The following is a 16,772-nucleotide window of genomic DNA, read 5'->3' on the forward strand; positions in this document are numbered from 1 at the left end:
AAGAAACAATTCTTAACAACAATACTGACGAAAGAAAATAGAGTCCAACACAGATATTTCTGCCGTGCGATGCGCGACAGAACTAAAGAAGCAGTGTTGCTAATGGAGCAGATAGAAAAATCGTTGCAGTGCGCCGATGCACAGCTGTTACGTACAACAAGGAAATTAGAGAATTCAGGTCTATCTAACGTTGAGTTTTAAACGTCATGCATTATACCAGGACTAGGATTAATATGTACTAACAAGTGGCTTTGTATGTAGCTACATACATATGGACTAAAAATTCGCAAAATATGAACTAACACATACGTAAAATTACCAAAAATGCTGCAAAGAAGACTTCTTCATACGATTCCTTATTTGAGTGATTTCAAACAAAATAAAAAAAATATATATTATGTTTCATTGCATTAATGCACTGGTGGCGTTCTAACTTTTCACTCCCAAAACCAGTATACACTGGTACGGAACTGCAACGGCAGATAACAACATGTCAACGTGTTAAACCGCGACAATTGGACCCCAACACTCCTCCGCAAGCAGTATTATTATTTCCTCTCCGTGATCGGCGAAAGTCGGTTGCCTTTGTTGTACATTTACAAACGATGCCGGCTTCCACAACAATAACAAGTACATATACTGCCACTAGGTGTTAAGCTGCGCGGCTCTTTCTTTTGCTATGAACCAGGGCTGGCGCTAGTCATTTTGCCTCCCTGGGCGGTGGCGGTAGATGCCGCTCCATTTCGAACCCCCCCCCCCCCGGCCATTACGCAGCAACGGGAAATTGAAAATCAATATATTCCTAAGTAAAACATCAAAATATAAAATAAATAATGAGACTTCTTATGCTATTTCAATACTATTAAGCGCAAAAGAATATCTCGCTCGACCACAGTTTTCAATAGGCTTATTTTTTTCTTCTCTTCAAATTTTGCCGCCCTGGCCGGTGGCACGGTTCGCCCTCCCCTTCCGCCTACCCTGCTATGAACTTGGTCACCCATCAAAGCATGGCAATTTTAACACAGAAAACAATATGCATCGCATTAAGCAGCAAAAATGACAGCCTCCTCTTCCTCCTCCTAAATCCCATCTTTCGCAGCAAACGTCGCAAACTCTCTTGACTTCCCGCAAAATTTATGTCCGCCTATAATTTGACATGCAATTTTTTCAATGTTGGCACTTCATTTTCACGCAGAGCGCAGTCGTATATGCGCCTACGGATAACGTTTTCATCGAAAGCGTCCACTGACGATTTGGTCGCTGGTCTTTGTCGTTCTTTCCCGGGAGTGTGGAATGATGTGGAGGGGCCTTCTGACATCTCAAGAGATTGTCTTTCGTTCATGATAGCCCTGATTGTTCGTTCAGGAACTCCAGTCGCAGCCGCTGCTCTCTTGCCAAAATGCTGTATTGGGATGCTAACACCTTCACTGGCTTCCTCCTTCATGAACTCGTGCACGTTGCTTAGAATTTCCCGAGCTTGGCTATGCAAGGTTTTTGATTTCAACTTTGACAGAACTGGAGGCATTATGGAATTTAACGTTCATTAACAAACACACACTTTCACATACACACACGCAATACACGCACACAACGTCAAACCGGTAAAATACTTAGTATAAAATAAAAATATGATGCTTCCAATCCAACAAAACTCACCGTCATTTTACCTGCCTTTCCCCTTCCGTGACAGAAATAGTGCTTCATTATTACAGTTGGCAACACTAGTTACTAGCTAGCCAATGAACATGCACTGCATAAAAGAAGCAACCACTACGCCGTACTATATTGACACATTACCGTCCCTGCCGAACGGTGTGAACCGCGAGCTGGAGAGCTATTCAATTGTTTTCAATGATGTTTGCGCGAGTGTGTCCAGGAATGGAATGACAATATGGCAACAACAGCGAAGGTTTTCGAGCAGGGTAGAACACGTGATACTAAGAGAGAGGGAGACGAAACGAAAATTGGTATCTACGCAACAGCAAACTTATGTGTGTTGTACTTTACAACGGCCTCTGATCTTTATAGATTGCCGACAGTTCAGGAAAATATATGCGGCTTCTCTTTCAATGCTTGCCTGTTGTATACAATAACAGCAGTGGTCTCACTACCAATGTAATAACTACGACATATGGCACTGCAAGAATTAATGTTTTCAACATAGATTTTGAATAGGGGTGCTGACGGGGGTGCGGAAGAAATTTAGAGGGTGCGCTAGCACCCCCTCGCGCCCCCCCTTGTCTTGAATGAAAGGATTTCCCTCCCCCGAACATTCCTTCTACCCGGTAACGTGTCCATCACCCTTGTTCGAAAAGTTGAAAAGTTTGACATACTTCTACCATAGACAAAGCACTTCTACTTCGTTTTAAGTAGACTTTATGCTCAATTTACAGGTTGGTTTGGCCCGTTTTGTGCTGTATAAAACACAAAAATGGTCCAGATATTTTAATCCCAGCAGGAGTATGGAAGTAGTCTGTGATAAAGATAGGGAAGCGAGACTGTTTGAATGAGTGAACGAGTTTTGGAAAAATTGGGTGTTCTATTGTACACTAGTAACAAATTTCAGAAAAAAGTAGAAAATATAGTAGAGACATGGCATTCCGAAATAAGGGAAATAAGCAAGACTTGGAACAAGTTGTGAATATTACAGGTAATTTTGGTAAAGAAGCTCGTGGCGACTAGCACATTCGAATAAACGTCATTATAATGCACGAAATCTAATAGTTAACATACTTAGTGCAAGCCTCTTGTTCGATTATATTTAAGAAACCCTCCTTCTTCTGAATACCAAATGTTTTCATTGTTCGCGGTGCTGTAATGATACTTTTGAGTATTGTTGAAACCCGAGCTATCACCCACCATCACGCACTCAAATTCCAGGGGATGGTGTGAAGGGGTGGGGTGAGTGTTTTGGAAACAGTCAGATGTCAACCTCTCTTCTACGTAGTATATTGCGGCAATTGCAACGAGACACTTGTGCCTAAATGGACATTGTTTCCTGTTTTGTCAATGTACGTGTGCTCCTTCAGCACTTACCATTAGTCTCATCGTCGCGATCTGGCAAAAGTGGCAAAAAGCGACGTGACGTTCAGCGAAGAGAGTTCATCGTGTCTATTCAGGATGTAATGAAAATAAGGGGGGAAATGTAAAGAGAAGGGAAAGAAATGTCAAGGGTATGGAAATACATAATGGTAACGGTTCCGATTGTTTTATGATTTTTTTTTCAAATTCTCGTAGCAGAAGGATTAATTATTGTATAATTTTGGAAATCATTGTCACACGAAATTTGAACCCTCCTTAAAGTAATGAGCACTGCTTGGATTCGAAGAAAAAGTTATGGTAACTGTTCCGATTTTTTCATGATTTTTTCAAATTATCCTAGCAGGAAGACTAATTATCGTATAATTATCATAATCATTGTCACACAACATTTGAAACTTCCTTAAAGTAATGACCACTGTTTGGATTCAAAAAAACTTATTTATGTTGGAAAAAACAACTTAAAGATTACCTTATGCAAGCATGCTTGCTTCCCATGGACAATGTATTTTCCATTGAAAGTATCGTAGATTAGTGGGAATTAATGTAGAAGTAAATCGAAACCTTAGTAGAATGCATTTAGAGACTTTATTTTAAGGTACTAATCTGATATTCCCCGGACAGATTTCTTCATTTTTACAGAAGAAACTACTTACGGTAATAAGTTCCTGTAGCATTGTCTAACATCTGGAAGGTGTTTTGTGTGATGCAATGGATTTCTTCAAAAGTTTGGGGCTCATTTGGGGGCAGGTGACTCCGGCCAATTTCTAACATGCCTTTAACAGGGACTCTATAGATAAAGCCGGGGAGCCGGAGCAGAGGTGGGGCCACGTTAGCGGTTGGGGGGTGGTAGGTCAATTACCCCAGGGGCGGAGCCCGGAATCTGTGGGAAATTTGGACTCAAAAATTTCAAACAGAAATAATTTTTTACTTTAAATTTTCCACCGATTCCGGGACGAAAAACGTGAATACACCTTAAAGAATGTTCCGCGAAGTAGATAGGTAAGTACAAATGTAAAAAATTGACAAAACGAAGTTATAGGTGTCTGGGGAATATCAGATTTTTACCTATTTTAATGCTAAGAGAACCAAACCTGACCTGCATAACCTCACCATGAAAGTATATATTGAACAAAATCTTAAGTAATCGCTAAATCTCCACACTATGTGTTAACAGATGTAAATCAAAATCTAACCATGTAATAATCATATTCATAGCATGATATATTACACGAAAGGGAAAATGGGACGGAAATTAAATAATTTAAAAGATTAGAAAAAATGTAAATTCATTCTTATTGGAGAAAGGTCCCCAGCGGCCATGATAGATAAGGGATGAGAAATCATGAAAAATATGACAAATAATTATTTATATGCTGAAAATAATTTAAATATCTAATTATCAATAAAATGAATTTGCGTTTGTTTTCTAAACGTAACATCAATATTTTTCGTCCAGTAATCATTGTTGAAGATTATTTTTATTTGTTTTAAATAAAAACACCTTCAGTCAGACAAACAGGAATGTCTTGACTTTACAATTTTAACTGTAAATTCCTCATCCTGGAATTACTGATATAGAATCAAGTGTGCAGCCAGTCTGTCGGGTGTTTGTGTGTGTGGAAGGAGGTGAAACGAGGGAAGTGGCGCATGAAAGACGGAAGACATTAATATTCACTTACCGATGTCATCAAAAGTTTCAAACTTAAATTCTGTGATTTATATATATATAAGTAAGTTTGATCTTCCGGTGGGATTTGTTGCCAGAAAAAACATCAGAAGTGGTGGTTATATGGAGTTTCAGTAACAACACAATAAAGAAAAAATAGGTTCCAAACTCAAAATTATGCCCCACAGTCTGTTCAATAATTATTTTTGCCAGACCCTGTAGCCAAGTGGTTAGCACATCACGCTGCGACACCAAGGGTCCCAGGTTCAAATCCCGCTAGGGCTTGGTTGTATGTGAATGTCCATTCATCAATTTCATCATTCATCCCCATCTTCGCAAATTAGCCAAGAGGCACAAAACGCAAAGTAAAATAACCTAAATCAATCAATAATTATTTTCTTGCCACACAAACAACAACAAAGTATAAACTTGTGACTTGGTGAAATACTTTTCGTGGCATCCGTTTGATCACACGGGGAATTGAACCTAGGATTTCATCTTACGAATCTGACGTTTTACCGACTTTAACACAACCGCAGTGCGGAAAGCATACTATCCAGGTGATTTCTCCTGCCTGAAGATTGCATCTTTATCTGTCCGGTTCCAAACTTTCAATGTCCTTTCTCTCTAATTACATTCATTTGAAAGCAATACACTTCATTGTATAGTGTGTCTATGCTGTACACACATTGCTCACAGAATATAAGTTAATGTTGTATGTGTATATTAATGAAGACGTGCTTTTGTGCAAGGTTAGTGTTTCCAACCCTTAATGATCATCATGCTCAAGCTTCTGTCAAAATAGCAGATTCTGATATGTGGTGACGAATCTTGTAAGTCAATGGCGCATACATTACTATATTCTTAAACTAATTATTTGATGAAGAAGAGTGATTTTGCGAGATTTTTATCCTACTTTTGTGGCCAATGACATGCTAGAAAATCAGTGTGCTTACATAAGACAGAAAAACAAATGTGATCCTGAAGTCACGTTATTCGGGCCATTACAGAAAGAGAGAGAGAGAGAGATTCTTATTTCTTTGGATTATTTATTTCCTCCCATCCACAGTTTGAATGTCAATTTGATTTAATTTTTGTTAGTGTCACTTTTCTTCCACTTCTAGTTAATTACAATGTAGGTCGGAATTCGAACACTGGTCTCATGGGTGAACATCAACTTTGCTGTTACTTAAGCTAGGGAAAGGGGTAATAGAACCACCATCCACTCCCTTCTCCTTTCAAATGAATATGACCTTTTCCCAAAGCGAAGGGGTTGAGGCAATTTTTTTTTCCCCAAGATTAGTTATGGGATACTGAGTTTCTCGAACATTTTTTCCCGATTATTTTCCCATCATTCTCTTGTAAAATTGGACACTTCATTGCATTATTTATTACAATGCAAGGCTTTCCTGTAACAGTTTCTTTCACTCGGCAAGTCAGAAAATTCCCTGCATCAGGTGAAAAACTTTATTGGTAAGCAACATTGCAGTGTGCTGTTTTTTTACCTTTACTTTGGCTGGAGTGCCACACTCGATTGGCTCTGATGCTGATCTTTAGCTCAAATGAGTGTGCCAGTTTATGTGCACTCGTCAGCCTTTCCTAGCCTGACTACAAGGATGTAGATCAGCGGCAGTGGCATGATTAATCATCTAGGGGTGAGCAAGGGGTCCAGAATGAAATTTAGGGGGTGAGATGTTGAAAATAAGAAAACATGAAACACACACACTACTTTTAGCCACTACATCAAATACCAACCAAATTTTAGTAGGAATTTATGATAATATGTAGGCTAAATGAAACTGACTAGTACTTGCAACCTGCTTCAGTTTTTGCTAGATTTTAGCACATCAACTATGTTTGGAAATTTGAAAGGAACAGCTTGTTCAAGGGAGGCCAATGACATACATTGACATTTGAAAGATTTTCCTTGGAGGGGGGGGGGGGACTAGAAAATAGCACTCCTTCAGTTTGAAGTTATCATGTTCCTGTGATTCACTTATAATAATTAGCATAAATTACTTTGACTGAAATTAAATGAATGTGTGAAATATATAATTTTAGGTTGACATCAATTTTCCAGGGGAGATCGTGGTACCTCTTGCCCCTCCTTGTCTTGGAGTCCATGATGACATATATTACATCTTACACTCAAGGAAAGTGATCATAGAGTACAAATATTCAGACTTATTGAACTATATAGTGAAATACAAAATAAAATAACCCATTCCTTTAAAAAGACACTTTTGAACCTTTGCAGTACAACAAGTGGAGGTGTATAAAATTCACTTATTGATCAAATATTAAATACGTTAAACAGCAACTGCTGAGTATTCATTTGTGTGCATTGGGTTAAAGAAATAAATCCCTATGCAGCTTGAATTTCTGTTATTTGAAATAGAAAGGAACACCACAAATACGAAATCATGTAGTCACTTTCATGTAATTATCAAGTCACTTTTTCTTATACAATAACAGTGGTCTCACTTCAATACCTAACATTAAGCACTCAATATGACAGGATGATATATGATATCGTTAAGAGTTAGTGTTTTAGGTCGAACATAGCTTTTGAAAAGGGGTGCACAATCACCACCCTGGCGCTAACCCTGATGTACACTGCTCACAAAAAGTTTGGAATGTTGTTATATTAGGCAATAGGTTTTAATTGATTGGTGTTTTAAGTCTACTTGGAAAGAAAATGAATGCTACCCCATTCCAAATCTATCTATTTCACTTATGCTGCATGAAAATTCCTATTAGAAGTAAAGATCCAATCCATCTCCAGACAGGCAGTGAAAATGAGAATGGGGAAATCATAGTCTCTGAGGAGCACACCATTTTGCTTCTCGAATTTTTAATGATTTTTTTTTTAATTTCAAATTTGGACAAATTTGGAACCATGGAAATGTTCTGGAACAATCTGGAACCTTCCAGAATGTAACAGAACCTTCTAGAACTGGCTGGAACCTTCCAGATAATTCCAGAATGTAACAGAACTTTCTTGAATTTTTCAGATAATTCTGGATGTTTGGCCTAGCATTTAAAAGGGAGGACATGGAATGCACAGTTCAGTTGTCAACAGGCAAACAAAAAGAGAGCAGTTCACCAAATTTGTGGTCCAGGAGTGCTTGAAAGCTTTTATGCAAGGATTACTCATTGTAGGTAATTACATAGGATCCCAATTCATAGGTTTTTGTAACCGGTCTGCTGAGAGGAAAAAATGGCTTCACAATGGTGACAGTACAGAATTAAATGTGCAGATTACGGTCATGTGCACAAGAAAGTGTGTTACAAAACAAGCAAAAGACCACACTTTATTGTGGTTGGTGTTGTAAGTGATGTGTTTTCTGAGAGGTTTCCTAATGACGAAGTGAATCCAAACCATCACTTGTGCTCCAAATGCTACAATAGATTACGTAATGAAGAATACGAGCCACCTACTACTGTTGCAACTGAAGATGGCAATGACACACCCTTTGTCTCTGAAAATGAAGAGTTGCAGCAGCTAAATACAACAGCATCAGCAGTTGGAGTGTCACCTGTTAGAAAGCCTGGTTACCTGAAAGGCAATCCACAATCATATGTAAGAAGAAAACGAAAAGAGCTTGTAGCAGCAGTAGATGTGTCAACTGGAAGGAGTCTGTCCAGAATTTTTCAAGCTGAATCGACCTCCCATTTGGCAGAACATAATGTTATTCCACACTGTGAGTGTTGTGAATTATGGTTTAAAAATATAAATACAGCTGTTGAGTCATGCACAACTTACAACCAAAAGGTTCAAGTTATGTCTATTGTTCCCAGATCTGTTACTAAACAGCAAATATTAGAACACATCCCAAATTCTACCAAACACATGATTGACAAATCACGAAGACTGGTGGTGAAGAAAGGAATGTTTGGCATAACAGACCCCTACCATGGACATCCCATTATGAACAAGGACTTACAGACAGCAGTATAAAAATGATACTGTTACTGTGATAGAAAATGGTCAAAGAATTCCCAAAATAAAATGCTATATGGCAAGGAGTATCAGTGAAACATCCTTTTTAAACATGAGTATCCAGAAATAAAGATAGGTAGAACATATTTTTTCTCTTTGCATCCTAAGTGGGTAATACCACATCCAACAAGAGATGTTTGTGTGTGTGTGTACTGTTCAAACTTCAATCTCTGTGTAGCTACCCTGAAAAACCTGCTGCAAGAAAGTAATTCTTCAGACAATCTTGTGAGTAAGGTGTTATCATTAGTTGTGTGTCCTATGGAGAGTGAATCATGCTTATTACAAGAATGTCACAAATGTCCAGGTCAGGGTGGAGTAACTCTACAAACCTTACGACTTGAAGAAGCAGCAGAAGAGAAAGATGAAGTAAGCTACGCAACATGGGAAGGCTGTCAACTTTTAAAAAAAGACTGTGGCAATCTATTATTTTCTTCCAGAATTTCCCAAATGGACTGTGAAGGCCTTAACCCATATTTATATGAAAAATGTGCAAAGAAAATACATCTCCCATACTAAAGACTAATTAAAAACATCTGCTCAACATTTAGTCATTCATTGTGATTTTGCAGAAAATTGGTCTGTTGTTCTACCAGGACCTACAGGGGACCTAATATCAATTTTTACAGAGTGACCTATTTCAACAATTAGACAACAAGTTTTGAAATTATTAGTGATGACACAGGACACGATTCGTCTCATGCTTCATTAGCACTTTAGAAGATCAAAGAAAACCTTGGTTTTCAGATGGGGTTGCTAGTCACTTTAAAAACCAATTTCAACTGTATGAAGTTTCAAAATCACCAGGTCCCTCAGAATGGTTTTTTAGTGCAACTGGACATGGAAAGGGACCATGTGATGGGGTCGGAGGTCTAGTGAAATATCATGCCACTAAACACAATCTATCTAAGCCTGTAATACAGGCCACTCAGAGTGCAACAGATTTTGTCCAAACAGTTACACAGTACTCTACTGCAATCAGGTTGATGCTTTTACGCAATGATGATGTTTAAGATTTGAGCTAGAAAACTGGAAGATTGGAAAACAATTAGACCAATGAAAGGAATCCAAAAATCTCATGTGTGGGCTTACGACGGAAACAAGCTCTCCATTTCAAGAACAGCGGGAAGCATCATGGAATATGTTTCATTTGACAACAGTAAGGATATAACAGCTGTTAAACCGCATGATCTCCAAAGTTTAAAGACTGGAATGTTTGTGGTCTGTGTGTATGAAGGTGAATGGTGGGTGGCAGAAGTTACACAGGTCAGCAATGAATTACATGAAGTTACTGTTAACTTCATGCTACGTCATGGCCCATCCAGTGGGTACCGCTTTCCTGACAAGAAACAGCAAGCTGATCACACATGTTCTATCCAGTTGCATGATATTCTAAAGACAATTGATCCTCCTGTCCCTGTTGGTGCATCAGCAATAGTTCATTCCATGCTGACACTAAATCTATTCAGCAACTGTTCAGTGCTTATAATGGACTGGGACAATAGGTTCACTGTCTTTGTTATATTAGAACTGTTTTTTTTAATTGCTTCAGCAAACAGTGTCTCATGGCATGGATGCATAATATATATTTCATAAAACAATTTATAAGTGTATTAATGTAAAATTTCCAGAGTTTCAAATTTGTCCGAAAATAGATTTTTAAAAGAAAATTCATTAAAAATTCGAGAAGCAAAATGGCATGCTCCTCTTTTCAGGATATGTAGTACCCTTAGATATACAACTCCTGTAATATTTTTTAGAATTTTTGAGATAAACAATTTCTAAAAATAAAAAAAATGTTTATATTTTAATTGCTGTTACAATGTTGGTTTTGGAGATATTATTTCTTTATAATATGTAGAAACACAAATACTTCAAAGCAAAAAAGATTCATCCATTTGTCTCTTATTTGTTACGAAGATATTGCAATTTAAAAATTTGGCAGATCCAAAATGGCTGCCACATGGTCAACTTTGAACAGCTACATCACGAGTGAAAATTAAAGTAAATAATATGTATTTCTCAGATTCTCTCACAGTTTCACATATTAAAATTTCAGGAAAATCAGTGATGATGATTCCCACCCTTCTGCCTGTCTGGAGATGGATTCGGCTCAAAGAGAATAAATGCAAGCAAATTTTGTTGTCCTGAAAGTAGATTGAATTTTATGGATATTTTCGTCACACATTCATTTAATTTTATGTGTCAATGTGTATTTTGTCCCACAGCTTCTACCCTTACACTGTCAAATCCCCTCATTCCTTATACTCTCTGGACCTCTCGATGGCACTGTGGTAGCGTCATCGCCTTGTAATAGGGGCCGCAGGTTCGATACCCGGTGGAGGCACATAGTGGTTCGGATCCCACTTTAAACAGTAGGCCCAGTCCCAGTTAGCCTTTCTGTGCTAAGTGGACTTATAACACTTATAACACCACCTCAAATCCTTATACTCTCTCTCATCTGATATTCCTTACTATACTCCTTAAGGGGATCGACTACGGTCGTCATCTTGACAATCTTTCGCATTCATTTACATGGTAAATTGTTACCGTGATTGCGTTGCTCTGAAATTGAATTTTGATCATCTGCTTGTAGGGTCTTGTTCTTCGTGACCGTCCCATGTGTTCTATCACTTCAAAGCATAGATTTTATAATTATATTAAGAGCAAAATAATAAAGAACCACAAAATACAGTGATATGCGTTTCCACTTAAATTTCTTATTTCACAGGAACAATATTAGAAATCCAACAAGATAGTTCACTAGAGGAAACATTTGTGCATAGATTGCTATATTCTTGTCACTGGAAACTTTGCATATTATCATGCAATTTTGACAACACTGCACAACATGAAATTTGTCCTTTAGATGAAAATGTGTGATTCTAATGTATACGTGCATGACAAAAACTGATCTGCAATTTGTTTCCGTGTATCACGTGTCATTTAGCCAAAAACACAAAATTTGAAAGTTACATGAGAAACGTATGGGACAATAGCCGAAAGTGTGTTTCTCCTGTGTTACAAAGAATGAATGCTCTAAATTATACATTGGTATGACAGGATAAGTTGTATGCAAGAAGGTTGTTTGTGTGAGATCAAACAACATAAATTATGTGAGAAAAATTTTCCCCGTAACTTTTAAACCTTTTTCTTGAAAAATGTGTGCAAATGTTAATTACAATTTAGAGTAACTGTGCATTTCAGTACATGACCAGTACAAAATGTAAAAAGATAATGAAAAACAGCTGTGCTGGAATTCACTTGGCTGGTGGATCAAGTAAAAAATCTCCCCAAGGATATAATATTTCGAAAAACATTGGTTTATTTAGTTTATATCAGTTATTATTGTATAATAATCAAACCACAATATTATGATTACTATTTCTATTATTCGAAGATTTCTACAAAAAATTCTGGCCAATCCCCATGATGCCATTCGGTGCAATAGTCAAGAAATAAGTCTTTCAAATGATAATGTACTTACATCAGCTTATCTGATGCCATATTTGTGATCTGTAATCACTACAAAGAGGACAAATGGTGATGATGCCAGGGTGAGGAGAAATCCAGGGGGGGGGGGAGGATGACTGGTGTCCTTTTCATTGTTATTTATCATCATCATGATAGAAGATATAAAATAAAGGGCTGGTTTGTCTTTTCTTCACATTTCAGGCCAACTACCAGTGTTTCACAAATGCATAGAGCATTTTTTTTGTTACCTAAACAAGATAGAGATATCAGCTTTTTATTTATCAGTTGATTAAATTATAAAAGTAAACTTGAAACACGAATTGCTCATATGCATTGACCATGCATTAGAAATCTGTAATTAATGAGAAATGGCTGTAGGAACATGTTGTCAGGTTCCGAATAGTACCCTTGGAAATATGGTGATCCATAATAAACACGGTTCCAACTTGTTTTGTTATTAAATTTTCTGAATATGCATGCATACTATCCCAATGGACAAAAAAAAATAGTCTAGCAACATAAAAGAGAATAATTCAATAAAACACTTAATTTGGTGGCGTGTCCCCTGTCCTTTTGACCCATTTCTTTAATAAAAATCCAGTCAGGACAAAATGTGGCAAAATATAGGCTTCACCACTAAAAATAGACCTAACCTCTCACATGGTCATATCTTCCCTTTCAAATACCATGAGCATGGCATTATCTTTAGTAAAATTATTTTTCAGACAGTTAATGAATTAAATAAAGTTTAGCACAAAATGGCTAAACGGGACTGGATCCAATTGCAACTATAGTTCTATAGAAATGGAACCCGGAACTTCTTGATTACAAGATTATAACGTTCATGCTGTTCCATCGGGAGGACTTCAATGAAGAACGCAACGAGAGAGATTGTATGCGAAATTACATCGATAGAAACAAAGTGGAAGTATTCTAGAAAGTCAGATCTTTGATAATTGCGTTTGAGAGTCGATCCCAATGTAGATTCTCGTTCAATATTATGCCGAGGTTGCGTGCTGTTTCTACTTTCTGTATTTTGGAATTATTCAGCATAGGGAGAGGGAGTTTTAATTGTTCTAACTTTTTAAGGTTACTCGTTATGCCTAGTGTTAAAATGTAAGACTTAGATGAATTCAATTTGAGTGCATTACATTCAGACCATAGCTATATATTTATATTACTTCCTGTAATATAGATAATTTAAAACTGCACAGTCGCCACGTGAACAATTTTGTCCGCAAAATCATGTGTCGGCGAAAACCTTGCTGGTCTAAAGCCTAGAAATTGCCTGACTGAGGGGGGAGGGATAGCAGTATGGTTCTTCCGGCCCTCGGAAGGAGGGAGCTCTAAATGTTTGCCACTTGCGAGTAGTCAAGGCCAACTTTTCAGAATGACACAGTGGGGTATTTAGTTACGAAACAACCAGTGACTGGCCGGTGCAGCCAGAAACATTTCCTCTTTTTGGAAACCGTTACTGTCTTTCCACCGGCAAAGGAAAAGTGTGCCCATACTTCTGGTTCTGACTTCTGATTGCACAATAAGCTGCATTGTGAAAAAGTGTTTTCTTTGTCTTTACTTTCACCTAGAGGCTTGACTTAAATTATTTCAAAAATAATTTACGTATTCTTATGAAATTCATCTTATGTACAGTATCCTGCAAAAATAATTTTAGACAAATGGGATACGAAATTGACTGCTTTATTTTAACCATTGCGAGCATAGGTGGATGCATAGAAATGTTCCTGGGTGGGTCACAAAGTATGCTGTAAACATATGACAGAATGTAATGTTGGAAAGATAATGGGCAGACACAAATTCCAAGACAATTGCAAGGATAAAACCAAATGTTCTCTTAACATCCACTTTTACATCTCACTGAATCCGAACCAGGGACCCATTGATTACAAGGTGCTAGCATTAGGAGCTTGGATGAAGTAGAAGCAATGCCACAATTATTTGTATTGACAGTGATTAAATGAGAAATACTCCTTCAGGTGAAACATTTATGATGAAACTGACTGACTACTTTCAAAGAACATCCATGCTCAGGCTGGTATTCGAACCTGAAACCCCTTCCCTATGTAGCACGCTCCGCCATGCAGATCGACTCAAACGCAATTATCAAAGATCTGACTACCACTTTGTGTCCATCGATGTAAATTCGCATACAATCTCTCTTGTTGCGTTCTTCATTGAAGTCCTCCCGATGGCACAGCATGAACGTTATAATCTTGTAATCAAGAAGTTCCGGGTTCCATTTCTATAGAACTATAATTGCAATTAGATCCAGTCCCGTTTAGCCATTTTGTGCTAAACTTTATTTAATTCATTAACTGTCTGAAAAATAATTTTACTAAAGATAATGCCATGCTCATGGTATTTGAAAGGGAAGATATGACCATGTGAGAGGTTAGGTCTATTTTTAGTGGTGAAGCCTATATTTTGCCACATTTTGTCCTGACTGGATTTTTATTAAAGAAATGGTCAAAAGGACAGGGGACACGCCACCAAATTAAGTGTTTTATTGAATTATTCTCTTTTATGTTGCTAGATTATTTATTTTTTTTGTCCATTAGGATAGTTTGCATGCATACTCAGAAAATTTAATAACAAAACAAGTTGGAACCGTGTTTATTATGGATCACCATATTTCCAAGGGTACTATTCGGAACCTGACATGTTCCTACAGCCATTTCTCATTAATTACAGATTTCTAATGCATGGTCAATGCATATGAGCAATTCGTGTTTTAAGTTTACTTTACTATTTATTCAACTGATAAATAAAAAGCTGATATCTCTATCTTGTTTAGGTAACAAAGAAGATGCTCTATGCATTTGTGAAACACTGGTAGTTGGCCTGAAATGTGAAGAAAAGACAAACCAGCCCTTTATTTTATATCTTCTATCATGATGATAATAAATAACAATGAAAAGCAACCCCAAGCACACCAGTCATCCACCCCCCCCTGATTTCTCCTCACCTTGGCCTAACCACCATTTGTCCTCTTTGTAGTGATTACAGATCACAAATATGGCATCAGATAAGTACATTATCATTTGAAAGAGTTATTTCTTGACTCCTGCACCGAATGGCATCATGGGGATTGGCCAGAATTTTTGTAGAAATCTTCGAATAGTAGAAATAATAATAATATCATGGTTTGATTATTATACAATAATAACTGATATAAACTAAATAAACCAATGTTTTTCGAAATATTATATCCTTGAGGAGATTTTTTACTTGATCCACCAGCAGAGTGAATTCCAGCACAGCTGTTTTTCATTATCTTCTTACATTTTGTACTGGTCATGTACTGAAATGCACAGTTATTCTATATTGTAATTAACATTTGCACACATTTTTCAAGAAAAAGGTTTAAAAGTTACGGGGAAAATTTTTCTCATATAATTTATGTTGTTTGATCTCACACAAACAACTCTATTTTTGGAATTTTGAAAACTGTGGAATCATTTTTTCTTTGGATAAAATGGTAGAAAATTGAAACACGAAACAGCTCGGTTCTTGTATTTTACACTCAATGTTTACAATCTATTGCATTTTTTGCTTTTGTTCTGTTTGAATACTAAGTAAACTTTATTTCTGATATTAACAATAAAAACAACAAGCTTTCTGCTTTTTTTGTAATTTGCAACGAACAATGCCAATTTCCACACTGGTTCAACCTTCTTCCAATGCCCATGAATGACTTCTCCCAAAGCAATCGTACATGTTGTGAAATCCCTGCTATGTACCTTCTCTGGCTACTGGCTGGCATGATCATTCATTGAGACAACAATCGGGGAGAGAACAAGACAAAACAAACCCAAGGGAGGTCGTATTTGGCGGTTTCAGGATGAAAGTTTTATTTTTGCACATGCTAATTTTCATGGTTTTGAAAATTCATTACACAGTCAGTGATCAACTTTTTTTCTGTTAGAGATTGCAAATGATACTGCTATGCAAAAAGCATATTATGACAGCTTCCCTTACAGTTGTTTGTGATAATTTAAACTTACAGTCTATTCTAATGTATAACACAAAGTCAAAATGTTTCACAGTTTGTGTCCTGCATTATGGATGTGTCAATTGCAGATGAAAAGCTGTCGAGAAGAAGCAGAGGTCAAATGAAGCGGGGAACTACATTACATCGCACAACCACATGTCCTCTGGCATTCAAAACAACGAGACCCCACTCGTCAGACATAAGGGTTGTGAAGTCGTTTCCATAGTCCATGTGGTTAAGAAGTGAGTTCTGTGATTCAGTTCAATGCTCCCGGCCTCGTCGATTGCATAGTGGTAACATTGTTCCCTTGTAATCAAGAGCTCCCAGGTTTGATTCCCAGTGGAGGCACAGTGGTTGCGATACCACTTTAAACTGTGGATCCAGTCCTGCTTAGCCTATATGTGCATAAAGTGGACTTAAAAACCACCCAGCTCCATCAACACACTCAAACATTAGTTGGTTCAGACTAGGGCGACTGCAAAAATCATTCTGTGGGTGTATAAATGAAGTCACCCCTGTTTAGAATATATAAGTGGCTTTTGCTACATTTATGTGAAATCCTGTGGGTTAGAAAATTTTGT

General features: G+C 37.3%; 1 protein-coding gene across 1 annotated transcript in view; it reads left to right on the forward strand.

The window, feature by feature from the left end:
• Window positions 1-2,485: 2,485 nt before the first annotated feature.
• Window positions 2,486-16,772, forward strand: part of LOC145984270 (UBX domain-containing protein 7) — a 41,833-nt gene continuing 27,546 nt past the window's right edge. Inside the window, exon 1 of the mRNA XM_083117900.1 lies at window positions 2,486-2,650. Within this exon, the coding sequence (XP_082974026.1) occupies window positions 2,593-2,650 (58 nt within the window). The 5' untranslated portion in view covers window positions 2,486-2,592. The remainder of the gene's footprint in view (window positions 2,651-16,772) is intronic.

This window comes from Lepisma saccharinum, chromosome 2 (genome assembly GCF_977018435.1).
Source record: "Lepisma saccharinum chromosome 2, izLepSacc3.1, whole genome shotgun sequence".
NCBI lineage: Eukaryota > Metazoa > Arthropoda > Insecta > Zygentoma > Lepismatidae > Lepisma > Lepisma saccharinum.